The 22,179-nt window shown below is 38.6% G+C and overlaps 1 protein-coding gene across 3 annotated transcripts in view; it reads right to left on the reverse strand.

Annotated features, from left to right (window-relative positions):
• Positions 1-398: 398 nt before the first annotated feature.
• LOC136266190 (TNF receptor-associated factor 2-like) overlaps positions 399-22,179 on the reverse strand; it is a 95,196-nt gene continuing 73,415 nt past the window's right edge. For all 3 annotated transcript variants that reach the window (XM_066061189.1, XM_066061188.1, XM_066061187.1), the window contains exons 8-9: positions 7,618-8,019; positions 399-1,932 (exon numbers count right to left, since the gene is read on the reverse strand). In XM_066061189.1, the coding sequence (XP_065917261.1) occupies positions 760-1,932; positions 7,618-8,019 (1,575 nt within the window). In that variant the 3' untranslated portion in view covers positions 399-759. The remainder of the gene's footprint in view (positions 1,933-7,617; positions 8,020-22,179) is intronic.

Raw genomic sequence — 22,179 nt, forward strand, 5'->3', positions numbered from 1 at the left:
AACAATAGTGGCCTAATCATAAACCACTCAGCAATTATGCAATGCATTTTAGGTTAGTTTGTGTCAAGTGAAGCAGTACAAAACTATTGTCACCAAGATAACTTACTATAACTGCTGTTACATGCATGTTGGAGTAACTCTCACTTGAATATAATACATTATACAGTTACAATGGTGGTAAATTCCATTGCTGCCCTCTTGGGGGAACCTTTTGTATGTGGTCACAACTGAATTACTATCCCATAGGAGCCCACAAGAAGGCAGGAAGCCAGGAACCCTGAGTTACAGCAGAGGGAGTGAAAATCTTTACATTGAATGGTGAGGCTGTAGTAAAATTGCAAGAGCCTCAGAGCCTGGATCTGAAATTTCTGACCATTTAAGAATGGACCGTATTGGTGATTGAGCAAATAATTTATTACTACTAAATGAAAAGTATACAAGAATGCATTCAAATAGCATAATGTAAATAATGAAAAATACTGTGCACTACATTAGTAAGTCTTATAAAACCCGTGGACATACACTACAATGTGTACAGACATATAAAGTCACACAAAAATTCAGTGCATAACTTGCACATACAGCTCAACATGCTTGTCAACAGCTGATTGTATGTACATTATATGATAATACAAAAACACATGAAACGTAAAATGCATTATTTTTATTTAGTTTCTAAAGTTGTTTTTTTAATTTTTAAAAAAATTTTCATTTTTTAATTTTTAAAATGTTTTTTCAATTTTATCCATAGCTTACAACTTAAGGATGAAAGATCTTAGAGGTATCAACAATGGCTTTGATGTACATCACATCTTCCTTGACATAACTTGGGTGATCAAGGATCGAGAGCTCGGCAAATTCAGGACAACCACTGGCAACATTCATGTCACTAACTGGTCTCTTGAAACTGCTAGACTGAGCATTGGGCTTGAAGGTTTGGACAAGATGTTTCTTGTGATCCTGGTCAACAAGGATTAGACTGACTTTAGGCTCAAATGGCCACTGAAGGAGGGGATCATACTCACCCTTCATTAGCACAAAGAAGATGGAGAGGTGTGTCTTCTCTCCAGTATCATCACCATTAAGGTAAGCTCTGATGCACATTTTGTAACCATTCCTTCCTGTGTAAAATGGTGGGGAATAAATGCTGGTGATGCGGCCAATCTTAGCATCTCGGATTCTTCGACGTACTTCAGGAATACGCCACAAAAATGCTCCATTGTGGGTACTAGCAAGAGAGGCTTGTAATTGTAGCTCTAATTCTGAATGATGCACACTAAGAACATTAAGTGTACGTTCCACTTCCAACACCTTGTCTTCAACTTGTTTGACTAGCTCTGAGGAGGGTGGTTTCTCATATGGGACTACTTCACCAGAAGCAACATTCCGTTTCATAGTAAAAGCTTGCTGCTGTGGTGGTTTAAAGCTTTCTACTTGCTCCGTTATCTGTGAATAAATTTCAGTGCCACAGGCTTTTGAGGTTTCTTCTATTTGTTTTTGTTGGGCTCCAATGATAGCTACAGTTTGTTGTTGTTGTCGTTCAAAGCTATCCATGCGCTCCATAATCTGTGAATAAATAGGAGCACTTGAAGCATTAGTGGATGTCACTTCTTTTCTGTTGTAGACTTCAATGTTAGGAGAGTCTTGATGCGGCAGAAGTAAAGATGCTGCCTCCATACAATCAGACTGACTTGAAACACTGTGTTCTGATGCTGCCTCTGATGCAAGTTTCTTAGAATGTATATCTCTTTCAAGCATAGCCAGTTTTTCTGGTATACCTTCCTTAAGCTGAACCAGTTCTCTTTCAACCTCACAGATTTTTTCTTTTAGCAAATTTTCTAGTACCTCATTCTTCTGGATTACTGCTTGGGAGTTGACAATAACTTTATGAAGCTGAGTTCCTGTTTCTTTGGGTAATTGACTCGAGTTGTCCTATAAACAGAAAAGGAAGTGGTAAACTTTACTAAACAACAATACATAATCCCCATCCTTGTAATACACACTAATTTGTGATTGCATGGTCTATTGAATCTGACATACATAATAGCACATTTTTGAAGCTTTTTTGTTTTCAAAAAACTAAAAATATAAAGATCACTTTGTACAGAACTATTGGGAAATAAATCACAAGTGCTCATTAAAATAGTTACAACTGGAATGATACACAGAGTTAAAATCTTGTACCATTGTGTTTGCCATGAACATGCAAATCAAATGCCATAAGTTTATGTCACAGGCAAAGTTAAAATCATGCAGCAAAGAAAGATTGACAGCAAAAAAAAAACAAAAAAAAAACAAGGGATGGACGAATATTAAATTTATGAAATCGCTTTTTGGTATGGCTGCCTCAGCCTGCCTGTCTGACCACAGTCAGAAGGCTAGAGGCCAAACAAAGCAGCACACAGGGCAATTGGAAACAGTGGAAATGGAAACCGGAAATAAAAAGTGGAAAGCGAAAATGGTCAAATCGTCATATAAATGTACCCTAGAGTAAAACCCTTGTTTAGTGGCCACCTCTTAAAGACCATCTCTGTACACAGACCACATTATAATTAGATCTCAAAGATGGTTAAGACATACTGACCACTTCATGGTCACCTTCTATAAAGATCATCTCTTTACAAAGGCCACCTCTTCACATTGCAATAATAGCTAGGTTTGTTTTTTTTCTTCTTTGCTTTTTTCTTATGCCTTAAGGGGGTTAGATTTCTTTTTGCATACTTTGCAAAAACTGCTGTGTCTTGCAAATGACTGGTGCAAATTTAATCAAATTTCCTGTGTGGCCTGTCTACCTGGTGTGCTTTAGAGAAAGGGTAACAAAGTTATGCATGCATGATATTTATGTGTTTTTTTTCTTCCTGTCACTTTACACTGTGTGGTGCACTGGCTTTCTTGGCTGCATACACAACATACTACTGTGTGTCTTAATTAAACACTAACTGACTAATTAAGTCTTTCAGCTAAGTTAAATTTATAGTAATATTGTGATATGTATTCATGTAAAAATCAAACTTTTGTCACGGCTACAGGGTAAACCCTGCACAGGAATAACTTGAAAATTGCATAGGGTGATCATCGCAGTACTACCCTATCTTTTGATGTTTATGGGGCCATAAATAACTAGTAAAACTAGTGCATTAAATAAAATAGGGTTTCAACAATAAAAAGTTCTGAAACAAGAGATGTAACTATTACAACAGCTATTATGGGATGCCATTTAATACCATCTGTTCAATTCCAAAGTAGGGATTTTCTCACATAACTATGTTGTAATCAAATGGTACAGTAGTACCGTTTAAGTAGGAATTGCCCAGAAAATTTCACATGCTTCCTGAAACTCCGCCTTTAAAAATCACCTTAAACACATTTTATGCGATGAAAATCATCTTTATGAATAGTACTAGTCCATATAATGTACAAGTACACGAAAAAATTTGGAATTTTCAACTAGAGTAGGGACCATAGCACATCGATAAAAAGTACTGAAACAAGTTGGAGCAGTCCATGATATTAAATCACTGCAAAACAATAAGAAGTGTTATATTCCTACTGTGCTCAAGATACCATAACGGAAATGCACAGTAGGGATATAACACTTCTTATTGTTTTACAGTGATTTAATATCATGGGCTGCTCCAACTTGTTTCAGTACTTTTTATCGATGTGCTATGTATGGTCCTTACTCTAGTTGAAAATTCCAAATTTTTTCGTGTACTTGTTTGTAGGGCTGGGACGAAGCTTCGAATGCTTCGTGGGTTCGAAGGTTAAGTAAACTTCGAATTATAAAAGTATCCTTCGAAGCTTCGTAATGCACTCATAGTCTATGAAAGAATTACAAATAAACGTGGTTATCTTTATTGCAGCTGTTATTCCTCTTGCGTGATGAATGTTCGTCTCTTCGCGATCGATCTTCGTGTGCCACGCCCACTTTTAAACTATCGCAGTTCAGCTTGCTACCATAGTTGCAGCCTTAAAACACCTTATAAAGTGATAGATAATGCATGGAAAGCATATTTTTAGCCATTTCTCGGTGTTTACCTGTGGATGATTGCAGTATAGCGGACACGCCCATTTGCAATCGATCGATCGCGTCATTCAGTACTGCTGCTATGCACTTTCCAAATGCTTACAAACTTGTTAAATAGGTTTAGAAAGATAAAACCTAAGAAGGATGTGCATAAATACAAGAAAACCTACAACTTGAAAGCTAACACCGAAACTTCGAATGTTCGAACATTTTATTAGCGAATATTCGAAGGTAAATTTCAATATTCGTCCCAGCCCTACTTGTTTGTTAACTTTTTTTGCAAATAATTTTATTATGACTGGTGAACCCACGCATACCGCATCTGAAAAGGCACCGTGCACCCCAGCTATATCAATTATCGTGTGAAAAGTGAAGTATCCATTATGCTTCGTTGTCAGCTATGTTCAACCTGTTACACAGCATTTCGAATCAAGAACTGTTCGAAAAGCACCTCCACAATCTACGCACATCAAAAGAAAGAAATCATGCCGCGCGCCCCAATCATATTAATTATTGTCTGAAAAGTGAAGTATCCATTATGCTTCGCTGTTGGCTATGTTCAATCCATTACACGGCAGTACGAATCAGGAACTGTTTGAAAAGCACCTCTGCATATCAAAATAGCCACAATGAAAAATATGGACGATTTCCGTTTCCAAGGGAAGTCATCACATGCTCGCGCCAAATCGACACCTTTCCCTGTCAGCAAAGATGAATGGGACACAAAGGAGGACACTGGTAAGTCCATGAAGAATGCATTGTACGTACTGCGGTATGCCAAAAGGTACCTGTCGGGCTGAAGCGACGCCGAACAGTGAAAAAATCAAGCCCGTAGCCTTAGCCGTTATCGAGTTACACTTGTCTAAAGGCATCAGTCAGTCAGTCAGTCAGTCAATCAGTCAGTCAGTCAGTCAATCAGTCAGTCAGTCAGTTACTCAGTCGGTCAGTAAAAAATTCCATTGAATAAAATTTTTTTTAAATTCCGTAGCAACTTGTTGACAGCATTTCAGGTCAATCTGAAAGCTTGTTTGGGCTTAGTTTTACCTCACCAATATTGCCTCATCATCGTAAGGGAAAATTGAGGCTGATTTTTGGGTGATATTATTTTGTGGGCCACGCCTACTCCTTTGTGGTCCCTACTATCGTACTGTATGATAAAACAGAATTAAATATAACAAAACAGTTATAGGTGGTCGGATATAGAATTTTAAAAAATTGCCAAAACTCGAATTTTTGTCTCACTGCCTCACTGCCTGCCTCACTGCCTCACTGCCTGCCTCACTGACCATAGTCGCAAGGCTAGAGGCCAAACGCCGAGAGAGTTCAATAGTATTGAATGCAAATGTGTAGCTTGATTGCCTTGAACTTTGGCACAATACATATATGTTAAAGTACTGCCACGAGTGCTATATAAAAAATAAAGCACAAGGCGCATGGCCAAGATACTAATAAAGCACGAGGCAAAGCTGAGTGCTTTATTAGCATTGAGGCCAGCACCAAGTGCTTTATTTTTCATATAGCAATGAGTAAGGAAATGCTTTAAATGATTTATGGAACTTTCTAGTCATGTAGTTTCATCATACACTAGGACTCGTAATTAACACGCATTGCATGAACTATTAGCAGCCTGAATGCACACTAACTGAATGCACACAAGCTAGTTTAGCTAAGTAACTCACGCACAATTCACCATAGTTTGGAACGGTAGATGTTCGTTGCATGTTTTGGCAGGTTTGGGTTGTAACCCACAATCAATTTTATTGTGACACATGGTGAAGTATTTTGACATCTCCAGGACTTGTCCGTTTACATTAACAAACATAACAGCAACATTACCTTCTCCCACCCATCATTGAAGCATTTAGGTATGACTATAAAAGCAATCCAGTGGTAGAACTTGTATTGGCTAGGGTGATTGACCACTCAGCGCTGTGAGGGGTATCAGCCTTCACCGACTTGGGTGATTAGTCATATTGGCATGAGCACTGTGGGCTATTTCCTGTACTAGAGTACATGGGCAACTGTGCTTTATTGCCCACAAAGAGTGCTTTATTGCAATGAATCTATTGCAATAAAGCACTCTTTGTGGTGCAATAAAGTACTCTTTGTGGGCAGCAAAGCACTATTTGCCCTAAAATATACTTTATGAAATCTACAGAACATTTTTCCTTTGATCTCACCCATGCAAATGTCTATAAAGAATGTATAAAGGTGAATTCATGTACATAAGTTTGCTATGAATCTCATATGAAGTCAGCTGCATCATAAAAATCACTGAAATTTGTAAATGTGAGCATTTGCTAAGTATTTTGTGCTGAAAGGATAGTAGTGCCACCAAGCTGTGCTGTAATACCATCTTCTTTCATTATTTTCTTTTGCTTAAATCCCTACTTCATTTTTAAATTAATAATTTTTTAGTATACTCGTCTATTTCCTACCGAGCTACGCTATAATACCATCATTCATCTCTTTGCTTCACTTTTTATTGCTTTGATCTATACTTCATTTTTAATTAATGTTTTTCAATATACTAGTTTGTTTGGCTTTTTTGCTACCTGTATATAGCATACAACTATACATGTATGACTGTTCTATTAGGGTTAGAAGTCAGCCTCTTGCCTACCAAGACTGAGGCATGGTCACTATTCCTTATTTCACTGTGCTATTATAAATACAGCTTAACCAATAACGGGTATGGTCATTGTGTTCAGTAAATAGATTGTTAAGAGGTGTGGTCTCCAGGCTCAATTTTTGCTACTCAACCAAGAGTTACAGGCACCTACCAAGTGTTCAGTATCTTTTACAGTATAGTGTAAGGCTTAAATAATTTTGTGGCATCTAAATATGCTGCTCAAGGAAAGTGTTAATATGGAAAATTAATGCCTCGTTATGGTTTCGTTGTATGAAGGTAAAATGACGACCAACCTGATTGAAGATAAAAGGAAAGACAAGGCATAGAGGGCATGCACTCATCAGAACCCCAAAAGGCACATCCCACTGGTGAGTGTTTGTAATTGTGGCATAAAGTGATGGCCATACACTGCTTCATCTGGCCTCTAGCCTTACAACCATGGTGGCTGGCAAGCAGACAAAATTTGAGTGTGGGCGATTATTTTAAAATTCTATATCTGGCCGCCTGTAAGTGTTTTCTTGTTTTTGATGCTGTATTTGATGTTAAGTTATTCCAAAAAGGCGATTTTCATTGTGTATGATGTTTCTAGGATGATTTTCAAAACGCATAATTTTGCAACATTTTAGGGGGAATTCCTACTTATATGGGACTACCATACTGTTTGATACATTAAGGCCATTCTGCTAAAGTGATTTTTGTTGTGTATGATGTTTCTATGGTTTTTAACAGCAACATTTGGGGGCAGTGCCCATCACTTTAAGGGGGAAACCTACTGTGATATCATCAATTATCTGTGGCGTGCATTTCTGCTCTACTGGCCGTGCGACTCACTACCATGAGTCTTGATCCTTGGTGATTAAAATAATAGGAATCAAATAACTAAGATAGATGTGGTAAGACAACTGCATTATTGCTGACAGGCTTAATTTGGGTTAACCAGCATAATCATATCACTTACTCTCAGTTGGCTGGCAGCATCAACAACATTATCCTTACGCTGTGAGTTGTCTGCATTTGGATTAACAGCTAGAAGTTTCAATGCATCTATATCTTTCTGTCGCTGCAAATCTTTCTTTCTAAGTTCTTCAATCTGATTGTTATATTTTTTTGCCAGCTCCTTAATCTTTCTTTCCATTTCAACAAGTACGTTTTCAGCTATAGTTTCAAGCTTTTTATTTCTTATTTCCACTTCCTCAACTTTTTTCTCTAGTTCCTCAGTTCTCCTAACTGATAGTTGGTAGACTCCAGCCACGTACTGGAATGCCATGGAGATTTTGGAGAACTCAGTGATTGTCGGTGCTAAATGATCAGCTAGTTTACTGGTATCCTCAAGATGACGATAGAACTGGTCACTACCAACCTGTAATAAATGCATCAGTAACTAGCTAATTACTACAGTTTGTATAAGCGAAATGGCTAGCCTTCTACACACGTACATATTTTGTGTGGTTTAATACCTCCACATACAGGACTTACCTAGGCTACGCAGTCCCTTAAAAGGAAAACAGGATTATCACAAGTGTTAAAAAGAATTACCACCGCAAAAGAGTACTAATCCTACAGTTTGTTCTCAAAAAGCGACAGCAAAATTTTGGTAGTGAAACATACTCTAAATGACTTAGTGTATCAATGTACATGCTATTATTGTTAACATTATCTAATCCAAAACAGCCAAGCTGTAAAAAAAAGTTTGCGGCCCTCAAAAAGGCTATGGTGAAAAAAGATGTGAAATCCAAGGTGGCGGCCAAGAAATGGCTGTGATGGTAGGTTAATGGTAAAAATTTTAATAACGATAATTCAGGTGAATTTTGTGCACACTTGGTCTTGGCACAAAATTCACCTGAATTGTCATTATTAAAATTTTTACCACCATTAACCTTCCATCACAGCCATTTCTTGGCCGCCACCTTGGATTTCACATCTTTTTTCACCATAGCCTTTTTAAGGGCCGCACACTTTTTTTTACAGCTTGGCTGTTTTGGATTAGATTTCATTTCTTTTTGTATTTGTATACCCTATGGCCGGCTTCGGGACTTTTTAAACCTATCTTTTTTTCATTACCACAGGGAGAAGAAAAGATGAAGTAGATGTACTTTAAATATTTTATCAGTAAATGTACAAATTATATATATATATATATATAATACATATATTGATTACAGAAATCTCCATGGCGGTTTCTTTGTAACTGAACGATCTACAAGGTAACTTCTTCTAGCTGATCTCTCTACAGGGTGATTTGTTTGTAGCTGAATTCTGTACAGGTGATTTGTTTGCAGCTGAGCTCTTTAAAGAATGGTTTCTTTGTAGCTGAACTCTCTACAAGGTAACTTTTTAGCTGATGTCTCTACAAGGTCACTAGTTTGTAGCTGAACTCTCTACATGATGGTTTCTTTGTAACTGAACTTTCTACAAGGTGACTTCTTCTAGCTGATCTTTCTACAGGGTGATTTGTTTGTAGCTGAACTCTCTACAAGGTAACTTCTTCTAGCTGATCTCTCTACAGGGAGATTTGTTTGTAGCTAAACTCTCTACAGGTGATTTGTTTGAAGCTGAACTCTCTAAATGATAGTTTCTTTGTAGCTGAACTCTCTACAAGGTAACTTCTTCTAGCTAATCTCTCTACAGGGTGATTTGTTTGTAGCTGAACTATCTACAAGATAACTTCTTCTAGCTGATCTCTCTACAGGGTGATTTGTTTGTAGCTGAATTCTGTATAGGTGATTTGTTTGCAGCTGAGCTCTTTACAGAATGGTTTCTTTGTAGCTGAACTCTCTACAAGGTAACTTCTTCTAGCTGATGTATTTACAGGGTCACTAGTTTGTAGCTGAATTCTCTACATGGTGGTTTCTTTGTAACTGAACTCTCTACAAGGTAACTTCTTCTAGCTGATCTTTCTACAGAGTGATTTGTTTGTAGCTGAATTCTGTACACGTGATTTGTTTGCAGCTGAGCTCTTTACAGAATGGTTTCTTTGTAGCTGAACTCTCTACAAGGTAACTTCTTCTAGCTGATGTATTTACAGGGTCACTAGATTGTAGCTGAATTCTCTACATGGTGGTTTCTTTGTAGCTGAACTCTCTACAAGGTAACTTCTTCTATTGATCTTTCTACAGAGTGATTTGTTTGTAGCTGAATTCTGTACACGTGATTTGTTTGCAGCTGAGCTCTTTACAGAATGGTTTCTTTGTAGCTGAACTCTCTACAAGGTAACTTCTTCTAGCTGATGTCTCTACAAGGCCACTAGTTTGTAGCTGAGCTCTCTACATGGTGGTTTCTTTGTAACTGAACTCTCTACAAGGAAACTTCTTCTAGCTGATCTCTCTACAGGGAGATTTGTTTGTAGCTGAACTCTCTACAGGTGATTTATTTGCAGCTGAACTCTCTACATGATGGTTTCTTTTGTAGCTGAACTCTCTACAAGGTAACTTCTTCTAGCTGATCTCTCTACAGGGAGATTTGCTTGTAGCTGAACTCTCTACATGATGGTTTCTTTGTAGCTGAACTCTCTGCAAGGTAACTTCTTCTATTGATCTCTCTACAGGGCGATTTGTTTGTAGCTGAACTCTCCACATGGTGATTTATTTGTAACTGAACTCTACAAGGTGATTTCTTCTAGCTGAATTATCTCTTTCCATAGTTGCATGAACTCCCTACAAGGTAACTTCTTCTAGCTGATCTCTCTACCGGCTGAATTGCTTGTAGCTGATCTCTCTACAGGGTGACTTGTTTGTAGCTGATCTCTATACAGGTTACTTGTTTCTAGCTGATCTCTTGAATTCTCTTCAGGGTGACTGCTCTATTAGAGTATCTCGATCTCGCACTTGCTGCACCAAGTTGGATTTCGTGTTATAACTCTATGGCTTTAAGTCTGATTCTTCTACACCATTGATGAGCCTTTCTAAGATGATTACTCCATCTGTACAACGATTTTCAAAGCATTACCCCAAGCGGTTTATCTGGTAGGCGTGGCAAGCAGTCGTTTTTTTATTAGCTAATCTCGATTGCGTAATTGTTACACACTGTTGGTTTTTTCGTTGTATCTTCCTGGTTTTTAGCTCGATTTCTTTCAAACCACAAAAGGTTTGAGGTTCAATAGTTAACCTATTCACCCACCAATTTTCAGCTTCTTCCCATACGCGGTTTACCCTGTAGGCGTGACAACATATTGGTGTTATTTTTCATGAATAATTGCTCATAACTCTTTGCCTGTTTATCGTATTCCAGCTAAAGTTGGTACCGAGATGCGCCGTTATACCCCCCCTTCTGTGTGCCAAATTTCAAGGCAATCGGATATGGCGTTTGCATTTTATAGCAGTTTTTGTAACTGTGCGACAAGAGGAAGAAAAATAAGAAAAAAAAAACGAAGAAACTAAGCCAATTTTTGAAGTCGCATACCTTGGTAACGCGTGAAGTGATTTCGCTCAAATTTGGAATGTGGAGTGCTGAAGTTGGAGGGCATGTCCACAGCAAAAATCGTCTTGTTTCGTCAAGGAAGCATAGAGCTACGGAGGTGCAAAAATTGCGTTTTCTTTCTTCCTGTCAATATACTCACGGGTGTTACGCGCCGGCTTCTTGGGCCGCACGACACACTACCGTGTGTCTTGATTTGGAAGCTACCCAAAATTCACATTAATCTTATTATAAGAAGCATTAAGTAACCAAATAAAAGGGATCATCACTACAGTAATTTTGTGACATAAAATATTTATAACCCAAGCTGCATGCCTTGTGTTTACAATAATTCATTACCACACCTGCCATCATTATTAATTTATGACCGTCTATTGCTATCACACGATAAGCCCTATCAGAGCAAATAACTGTTTTCTTCAAAACAACACAGTAGGCAATCACAAAATTTACTGATGCCAGGTGGATCAAGAATTGTCGTGGAGCGGAAATATGACTCAGCAAAGTGTAAAGATTTCATTATTTCTGGTATTCTACAATTCCATGTTTGGTTGTTTTACACTCATATAGCTCATTGTGAAAGGCACATATAACATTTTCCATATACCAACCTGCCATGGATAACCACCGCAAAGCAAAATCTTACCTACCTGGAAGGTTAATACTGATGCTTTACAGCTTTTATTTCTCATATACAGGCTGCTTTTAACACTAACCTTTTTTTTTGCCCATGTGGACAGAGTTACACAGAAACACACGTACTTTTCAAATACAATTACAGTAACCATGAAGGCCGGTTGTGGGGCATGTGCCTGGTTAAAATGAGAGTGAATCACTTGTCCAACATGAGGCAGACTAATATTCATATCTTCTGTCTCCTTGGGAGCACTAAGACGTAACAAAGACTTTTGAACTCCTCTTTACAATGCTACCAAGGTCTATATATTTAGGCTTATACCATTAGCACCTTCCTTCATTGCAAAACAAGTGCTTCAAAAAATTATAGAAATTTTAATAACTCATCCATACTACTACTGCAAAACTAGACTTGTGCTAACATGTGGGATCTTGAAGATCCAAGAGTGACGAAGCTAGACACTAGAAATAGAAAAAGTGTCAAAGGTATCACTAGCATGGTTGGTCTGCTATTCAGTAAAATGGCAGGTTTCTGCTAGGTTCTTCGTGCCTGGAGAGTAAGTAAGCCGTCAACAGTATTAACACACAACTAGCTACCACCAGTTTGTTTATCAATGAATGGCGACTTAAACTGTATAAAATTTACAGGCCAAGCAATAATCTTTGCTTGTGAAACAACACCAAAACAAATATAAGATAATAGAGAAATCGGATGCATGCCTTTTAAAAACATTGTATAAAACTCTTTCTGATAGTCTGATTTAAGAAATGGTTGTACATCTGGTGATCTATTCTATCATGTGATGTTGTTGTACAATCAAATATGGTGGCTGGATTTTGTTAAAACAATGCTAGTGTCAATACGTGAACAAAATACTTTGTAAGTTTGAGATTATGTCAAAATCAAGAATAGAACGGTTGCACAAGTAATTACATTAGACGCGTTTAGGAAAACGTGTGGCAAGAATCCATTGCCACAATGCATGAAAATTGCATATTCTATTCTACTGCCACAACACAAGTATGGATAGCTTAGATACTACAGTGTTACATTCACCTATTATAAGGTATTAATATATTAGAAGGACAAGAGCGCAGCTGGTTTGGTTTATGAAATTATGAAAAAAATTCTGCTTTTTGCTAGCACGCTCACAAAGCCAGATGCCTATTTACGTTTACCAATGTGGTGAATACACACTATTTTCGCCGCGTAGCCACAAAGCAGACTGGCTATGCTCTCACTACTCTAGTATCTGTACATGATAACAGACGATTATCAACACCAACATAGTTTGGCTGTTAGTCACTCTACAATGACAGGAAAATGAAACACGCAATTTTCCCAGCACCTGGCTGTACAAATGCCACACGTTTTGCCAAACGTTTCAGTTGAACACTGCACCTGTGATGTCACATGCAACCGCTCTATAATGCCTAGATTTTCTAGAATAGGTTATTCAATTTTTACACATGCAGCATGTGTTAATAAGATATCAAGTGAGTTTGTAGTGAGGTCTACTCTTCTCTGTGTAATTTATGCATGTTATTTAGTTTTAAACATAAAAACGAACATATTTTTTTAGGTTTCAAATGGTTTTTAAGAACAACTGCATAATTATCAGTTTAATGTTTATAAAATGTGAAATTCAAAATATATTTTTATAACATAGTACCAAAGAGGGAAAAATCTTCACGTAGCATGAACATCCACATCATCATACTAAGATTGTGAAAGGCAATGCAGTAGGACCTTGCTTAGATTAATTGAACCCTTAATTATCCAAACAGTAGAAGTTAGTGACCATTCTATTAGAGCAACAAGTGTATGTTCTATTAAAGTAGTTCACCACTGCTCATACAATGGGCTTCACCTACATACCCAAAACAAGTTTGCTTATAAGCTATCTGAACACTTTTATGATTAAGAGTGACCTCTGCAGTCACAACAGAAAACTGGATGATTCCTGTTACAGACATATAGGGAAACCATCATGCAGCGCTACCATGACTCAACACCTTGCACTGTCAGCAAAGATAAATGGAACACAAAGGAAGACACAGGTAAATCCAAGAAGTATGCATTGTACCAAGAGTTCATAATATATATATACTGAGGAGAGTATCCTACTCTCATATACCCCTGCAGAAGGGCATATCGTGAAGTTATGATGTAACTCTTTTGAGTTTGCCCGTTTTTCCTTGTATAAAGACATATTAAAAATTTAAAATTTAAAATAAGAAATAGGGATTGCTGAAAAAAGCCACGAAACAAGAAGGGATCGCTGGGGTGGTAATGTAAACCACAAATCCCTATTTTGACTTTTTATACTCAAATGGAGCATTTATAGAGAGTCAAAATAGGGATTTGTGGTTTACAATACCACCCCAGCGATCCCTTCTTGTTTCGTGGCTTTTTTCAGCGATCCCTATTTCTTATTTTAAATTTTTAATTTTAAATATGTCTAGTTTGTGCACTTTTTTCCAAATCCATTTATGGATTATAAGTTAATTGGCACATTAGTGTAGTAAGCTAACAGAGATTCTTTAGTTTAAAAGGCTAACTCATTAGATATGTTAATGCAATATTAATTTTGTAATCTATGATAAAGACTGTATTTTCATCCTGATTCATTTGTATACACACACAAAATATAAGGCAGGATACGGCATTAATTCCTAGTCTATACTCAGTGTTTGAGCCATCATCGTCACACTTGGTGCCATCGCTGAAAACACACTGCTATATGTTCCTACCTTTCAGAAGAATTACTGATTGTGTACCTATCATACAGGAGACAGTGTTGATGGCAGCACAGGAGACTTGAAGAAGAACAAGATGTCTTAGGTGTTTATTCTAACAGAAGGACAAGAATGAAACTCTATGATACAAGTTATAAGAATGGTAACTGTTAGTGTTATAATTTCTGTAGAGTCCAATTTTTTTTCATAAATTTTCACATGATATAACGATGCATACATCAAGCATGTACATTATAGGTGTAGAGTTGTCTAGCAGAATAGGTAGTGAAGAGATAGCTATACATTGTAGCTGTAGTGTTATTATTGTAGCGATGATGCTTTACAACACCTTTGTATAAATGCACGTATGAACAGGGCTGAATACAGCAGCAACATTGTGAGTTGGTATTAATCAAGCTAAATAGGAGATGGCTAGGCTTGGCCGAAAAGTCTTCCTATGCCGGTGTTTGCATGTACAAATCACAATATCACTACCAGTGGCCAGTGGCGTAGCCAGTCTTACATGATTACCAGGGATTTGGCAGTCATTACTCATACATGCAGGAGTACTTTAAACTGGCATATTGAGTTCCAATTTCCAGGACTTAGACTGGGCTCTAGCCCTGGAAAGCCTGCTAGCAACGGTGTGTCACAAAGTGGAACACCATAGGTATAGTCAGCAAAGTCTGGCCGGTTAGCATGCATGTGGTCATGGCTAAATGTTTGCAACTGTCAATGTCACTAGCTGATCGGAGAGTGTGCTAGAATATGTACACAGTAGCTAGTTACAGTGACATAAGCACAGTAGCACACAATCCTCCCATATAAGACTGTCAGGCTTCACACTCTGTAAGTTGTTTATGACATGGATACCATATGGGAGGGTTGTTGATGATATGTGGTTAGACCACAAAATATTTTTAAATGGTAGGGATGCAATAAACACCCCACCCAACCTTTTTTGTGTGTGAAAAGCAGCCATGATATCAGCGCTACCATTTACCTTCCACCTATAATGGACAAACAAAGCACTCACTGTGATGGCTAGGAAGAATAAACTGGATGCGCGCTTAAACGGCTTTTCGTAGCGAAGACGGGCAGCTCACTAGAGACCCTATTATGGATCTTGTAAGGTAAAAGAATGCTGCACAACTTCAATCTACCATCTATTAAAGTTATAAAGACTATGGTCGAACAATACGCATCCCTGAGCACACAAGATCCCGTAATTTTGTTCTTCTATGGCTTCGTCCATGTACGGAACAGCAGGCAATGGCAAAGAAGAGCTTAGAAATTTATCGAGGTGGAGGCCGGTTAGCGATCTGTGGAGTACGGGTTAATTAATGGGTCATGGATACGCGGAAGGACTCAGTGAGTAAGGCTGTGTAGTTTTTATTGCGAAAAAATGGAAGTCTTGGGCTGTATACGAGTGAAACAAAATAATTATACAACCAAGTACTAAGAATAATACGGAATGCGGTAAAATTATGTCATTAATAATGAATGCAATAAATAATAAATAATGTTTGAGAAAACTACGAGGCCTAGAGACATGAACTAAGCGGGGATAGATTCGCCTGTGAATGAAGGCACAACCGTATAATAAGTACGCCTGTTCATGCTGATGACTTTACCGTACGTGCAATTCTATATAACGCCCGGCACCACGCCCTTGTTTAATTACAGATTGCTCGAAGGAGAAGATTAGTAAACATCTGGGAGAGGCCAGGCGCCACTTTACTGGTAAACAACAACATTACAAGTATGTTTAAATGTTTGTAACTGTGTATTTTGTGTGCAGGATATGCGCTCCAGGCGTCATGCAATGAACAACCAGCTGATGACCAGTTGGGATACCAGCTGATACGTCCATAAACAACCAGCTGGATCAACAAGGTAATGAGTAATGTAATACTTGTACCGGTAATTGTATTATACATCTTCATCCTTCATCTGGCTTGCTAGCGGCTGGAATTATTTTCCACTTGGCTTAACTTTTACTCTGTAATAGCTCAAGAAGCCGATGCAGTGCTGCATATACAACAATGTGTAACTATCTCCTGTATGTTGTGCATGGCTGTATGCATAATATTATAGACTGTAATCACTGTGCCAATGCCACACCGCTGATATACTGGTATATCACCAGTGGCCTCTAGTTACAACAGAGTCTGTTTTGCCAATTGGCTTGATTGGGATCAATTGCTAATTGTGCCTTCATCATATCCCTTATTCTGCATAGCCTCACTTCACTGCTGAGTCATCTTCAGAGACACGTCACACCTACAATATATAGTTACTTTCAATATATCTAACTTAACTTGGTTTTTGTGTAGGTTGTGTTTTAGTATTGTGCTTTTCTGATGCCAGTTAAACTCCCTTGCCTGTGTACGTATGCATATGCATCATTTCCACCGGTACACGCACACTGCTCTGAGTGCTGCCTATGGCACTGTTTATACTTGCCCAATGAGTAGGTTGCAACATTGGTGTATGTACTTGGTTGTATGTGATGCGGTCCTAGTAATAAGAATAATAATAATAATAATATTATGAATAATAATATGAACAATTCGCGTAAAATTTGCAATTTTTGAATGTTTCTAAATTTTGTCTACACTATTTTTACTGCTACACCACCATTTGTTTGAGTTCAGTGTTTGATAATAAGCCATCTGAGTGTTGTTTTGTGCTCGAGTCTGCTTTCTAAGGCTGGTTTTAGGTGACTGCTCTATTAGGATTTTCAAAACTTCCACTGCGATCCCTATTATGAACCCACTATCGTGGTTCATGATTAATGATGTCATTAGTTGAACATGGTATCGATTGAACGCGTGCCTAACAATGTCGCTAGCAACCACATTAACTCTGGCTCTAAGCGTTTCTCACCGAACTACAATCACTCTTTTCATGGGTTAAGACTGTTTCGTAGGTGTTTCTTGTTGGGCCATTCGCGAATACGGCTATCCTGAGCATCGCATGTGTGGCACTTTTACGGCTGCCCGTACATCAAAAACCACAACACCTTGTCATTACTTCATAACTTCATGATACGCTCTTCTACAGGGGAATATGAGAGTAGGATACTCTCCTCAGTATATACTAGCTATTTAAAAAATTCAAAAATTTAAAAGGAAGTAGGGGTTGATATAATATACACGCTACAAAAAGTACAGAAACAAGTTTAAAATGTTACAGCTGAAATGAAAAATGATCCAGCAGTAAAAAGCAAGGAAACAAGATTAGACGACTACTTGCTAAAATGAGACACACCTTAATGCCTACTTTTGGCTAGCATCTTGAAATGAGAGAGACCATCAAATTAGCCAAAAGTAGGGATTAAAGTGTGTCTCATTTTAGCAAGTAGTCGTTTAATCTTGTTTCCTTACTTTTTACTGCTGGATCATTTCTCATTTCAGCTGTAACATTTTAAACTTGTTTCCATACTTTTTGTAGCGTGTATATTATATCAATCCCTACTTCCTTTTGAAATTTTAATTTTTTAAATAGCTAGTTTGTTAACTTTTTTTGTCTAGCTAGCTAGCTATGCTATACACTTTTTGTTTTCCACATAGTATAAATATCACTTGAAGCAGCTCTTTTACCTTCGTATGCAATAAGCGCCTCTAAAAACAATTACTGTTTTGTCTTTTAAAGCTATTACAGCAATTTTTAAGGCTTCAGCTGCATTTCTAATGGCCTAAATGTTGATGATTTTACAGTAAAATATCGCTGGAGAGTCCACCATTATAAGAGTGGAACCCTCACTTTTAGAAGTCTGGATCCCAAAGTGAATCCACCCCTCAAAGACATTATTAGCTAGCTACCTCACAAAAAAAAGCTAAACTGGTAATTACAACTATATAAAATGACTACCCAGCATTAAATAATAGTTAGACGTCAAGAACCAGGGTTCTACGGGATTTAGAAAACTCGAAGGCCCTGGGCTGTAGCGCCTGAGCGCAGCGAGGGCGCTACTAAGGGCCTGAGGGTTTTCTAAATCCCGTAGAACCCAGTGGTTCTTGACGTCTAACTTATTTAGACTACAACTCGTTATTGTACCTTGAGTTGACAGCTGCTTGTAAACAGGAAATGTATGGCTAATTACTAGAAACAAGCCCTCTACACCTCCCGACATGGCGGGACCTCAGCGTGGCTGTTGCTACTCGTTTAAACGCCCATGCGTTGCCAATGTTACAGGTGCGTGCTATGTATCGAAGTACTGGACTCAGCGAGTGGACTACAACTCATTGTTGCTGTTGTTGTGCCTCGACAGCTGCTTGTAAGCAAGTAATGTAGTGTTGATTAGTACAAACAAGCCCATTACACCTCCCTCTAATTCAGTACGGCTGTTACTAGCCATTTAAATGCCCATGCGTTGCCAATGTTACAGGCACGTAATTATCGTGTTTCGTATCGCCTCAGAGCGTGGTCTCTATTGGACATGACCGTGGCTCTACGAGATTTAGAGACCACGTTTTCAGCCAATCAAATTTCAGTATCAAACTTGTTGTAGTCTAATAAATGCTAGAGACAACTCCTTGGGTACTACACCCATTCACCCTCATCTTACGCACACGTTCGTTAAAATCACATGTTTGGGTTGTGGTGTGCCGCAACTATTAAGCACTACAATCCTTCAAGAAGAACAAAGAAACGAATGAATGATGAAAGTAAACAGCATGATGCAGTGGATAGAATGTAATCAGAACAACAGATTTGTGGATCTGCCGTCATTACCCTGGCTGTCTAAAGTTTCTGGAGCCGTACACCTAGTGCTATCAGGTCTTACAGCGGGTGGGAGGGTGGGCGGGCGGGCGGGTGGGCGGGCAGGCAGGCAGGAAGGCAGGCAGATGAAATGTAGGGGAATTTTGAAATTTTTAAAACTCACTGTACATCGAAACATTCAACTTTTCGCTTTGTTTACCCAAGGTACAGCACCATTATAACAGTACTAATGCATTCCAGGTGGTTTTTTCGAGCAAACTTATTGCAAAGCCGTTTTTTTTTTAAGGTATGAAAATCCACGAAACCATATGATTTCTTACCAACCCCTACTATACAGTACTATTGTACTGTATGATATTATGAATTCTTGACTGTACATATTGCAGTTAGTGTTGCACCGATTACCAAATCAGCCGAAATTCCGATAACTGATATTAAGCAACAGGATTAGGTTGTACCGATAACTGATCTGATATACACTAACAACACTTAACACTCATCCTAATCATTATTAAATCACTCATATTAGTAACATAACCATTGATATACAACTCATTCTAGGCTAAAATCTAAAGTTAAATGTATACCACAAGCAAAAGCTACTCATCTTTACCAGGTGTTAAGTACATTTTTATCCCAGTATCAACCAATAGCAATTATTGAGCCTGACCCATTATTGATGCAACACTAATTGTAGCATTTCAAAAGGCACCGAAGTGACATCAAACAGTGAATAAATCATGCCCATAGTCTTAGCCACTATCAAGTTACACTTGTCTGAAGGAATTAGTCAGTAAGTCAGAAATTCCACTGAATAATTTTTAAAAATAAAATTTTGTAGCACAATCTATTGGTAGTATTTCAGGTTATACTGAAGGCACTTTTGGGCATACCTAACCAATACTGTCAAGACACCATGAAGGTATTGTGAGGCTGGATTAGTATATGTAATAGGATGGATGGCTGTGGTATTCGGGATTAATAGTGTGGGCATTGTAAACAGAAAGAAAATAGTGCTCGGCTTCGCCTCACACTATTTCCTGTTTACAATGCTCACACTATTAATCCCAAATACCACAGCCATCCGTCCTATTGCAAATTAATCCAACAACCATAGCAACTGTTACTAGACAACAGAAATTCAAAAATAATTAATGCAACAAAAGACCAATCACACTTAGCAACCATTGCCTAGCAAACGTTGCTATGGTCTCAGCAATGGTTACTTAGCAATCATTGCTAAGCAACCATATTGTTGCTAGGTCATGGTGTTACAGATATCTAGGAGGAGCGTTTCATCAACTGGTAGAGTGGAGACGATCCGAGCGCCAACACGTGCCAAGGACTTTACTACTCACGTGACCCAAACTCAAAACCACAATTACATACATACATGATACCTAACCTAACCTAGTACATAAATGAAAGTCACAACAGTAATCTAACTATATAGAGTCAGTCACTCCTCGACGTCCTCCGGGGCCACGGATAAGGTGTTAGTCTAATTCTTAATACGTTCACGAGCCTTGGTAGCAGCACTTCTTGATACTCTTGGACAGCTAGTGTTGACATCCCTTGAGACTTGAACATCACCATTGTCAGTAGAAGCAGTTTCATTGTTTGAACTTGCTGGAGTGGCTGCGGTTTCACTAGCCGAGTTCACTTCAAGTGGATATAATTTTGCAATTGGTCTATTAGTCCTTCCAGTTTTAGTGCGAATCTTAGCTGACCTTGTGAGTCCATCTAAACCCTTGATCAACTCTTCAATAACTGCCAACTGCCATCGAGCTCTTGCCACATCATCGTGCAATAGTACTATATCCCCAACTTTGACAGTTTGCTCCTTGACACCTCCACCCTTGTGAGCTTCTCTCAAGGCAGTTAAATATTCTCTCTTCCATCGAGTCTGAAAATGCTGAAGTAATTGCTCTTGCCTCTGAGCCCTATCTTGGAGCCTAATACCTGTTGAATAGGTGGGATCAGTGAGTTCCTCATTCTCAGTAATAGAGTAGGGAAGAGTGGTGATGCGACGGCCATACAACAAGTGGGAGGGTGTCAAAGGTTCAGGGTCAGTTATGTCAGCAGATTGGTAAGTTAAAGGTCGATCGTTCAAAACAGCCTCAATCTCTACTACCAAGGTCAGCAACGACTCCAGAGTGATAAATGATCTACCAACCACCTTCCTTGCAACAGTCTTCGTCATTCCAATCAGCCTCTCCCAAAACCCCCCATACCAAGAGGCTCGCTTTGGTATGAAATTCCATCTTACTCCTCTTGCAATCAAGGCCTCCACTAGTTCCCTTGAAATGAGTAGTTTTCTTAATTCTTCTGCTGCTGATTCAAACATTGAGGCATTATCCGATATCATCACTGAAGGTAATGATTTGCGTGAAACAAATCTACAGAATGCCTGCAAGAAGGTTTCAGTACTGAGATCTGTGACCACTTCAAGGTGTATTGCTCTGGAAAGGCCAAATGTGAGCAGACATATGTATACCTTACTGTCACATCCAGAATTCTTCACATGAAGTGCTCCAGTAAAGTCCACACCCGCAATCTCAAATGGTCTACCTTCCTTCGTACAGGATTGTGGAAGTGGCGGTGATTCTGGTATTGGATATGACTTTCCCAGTACCTTCAGACAAACTACACATTTCCTGAGCAGCCGTTTCACTAATTGCCTGCCTGAAGGGATCCAATACTGTTGTCTCAAGGCTGCCACTGTATTAGAGACTCCAGTGTGTAATTGTTCCTGGTGAACTGCATAAACTATTAATCTTGTCAGAGGATGACTCTTAGGCATGAGATAGGGAAACTTGGTGTCAGAGCTTACAGGCGCATTATGTATCCTCCCGCCACAGCGTAAGTAGCCGAGTTCGTCAAGGAACAAACGCAGTTGTCGTACAATAGGTATTCGCTTACCCTTGTTAGTCTGAAGGTGGTGTATTTCCTTATGAAAGGATGTGTGTTGACAAACATAGATCCATTGATGATGTGCTGTGTC

Source organism: Dysidea avara, chromosome 9, assembly GCF_963678975.1.
Source record: "Dysidea avara chromosome 9, odDysAvar1.4, whole genome shotgun sequence".
Lineage (NCBI taxonomy): Eukaryota > Metazoa > Porifera > Demospongiae > Dictyoceratida > Dysideidae > Dysidea > Dysidea avara.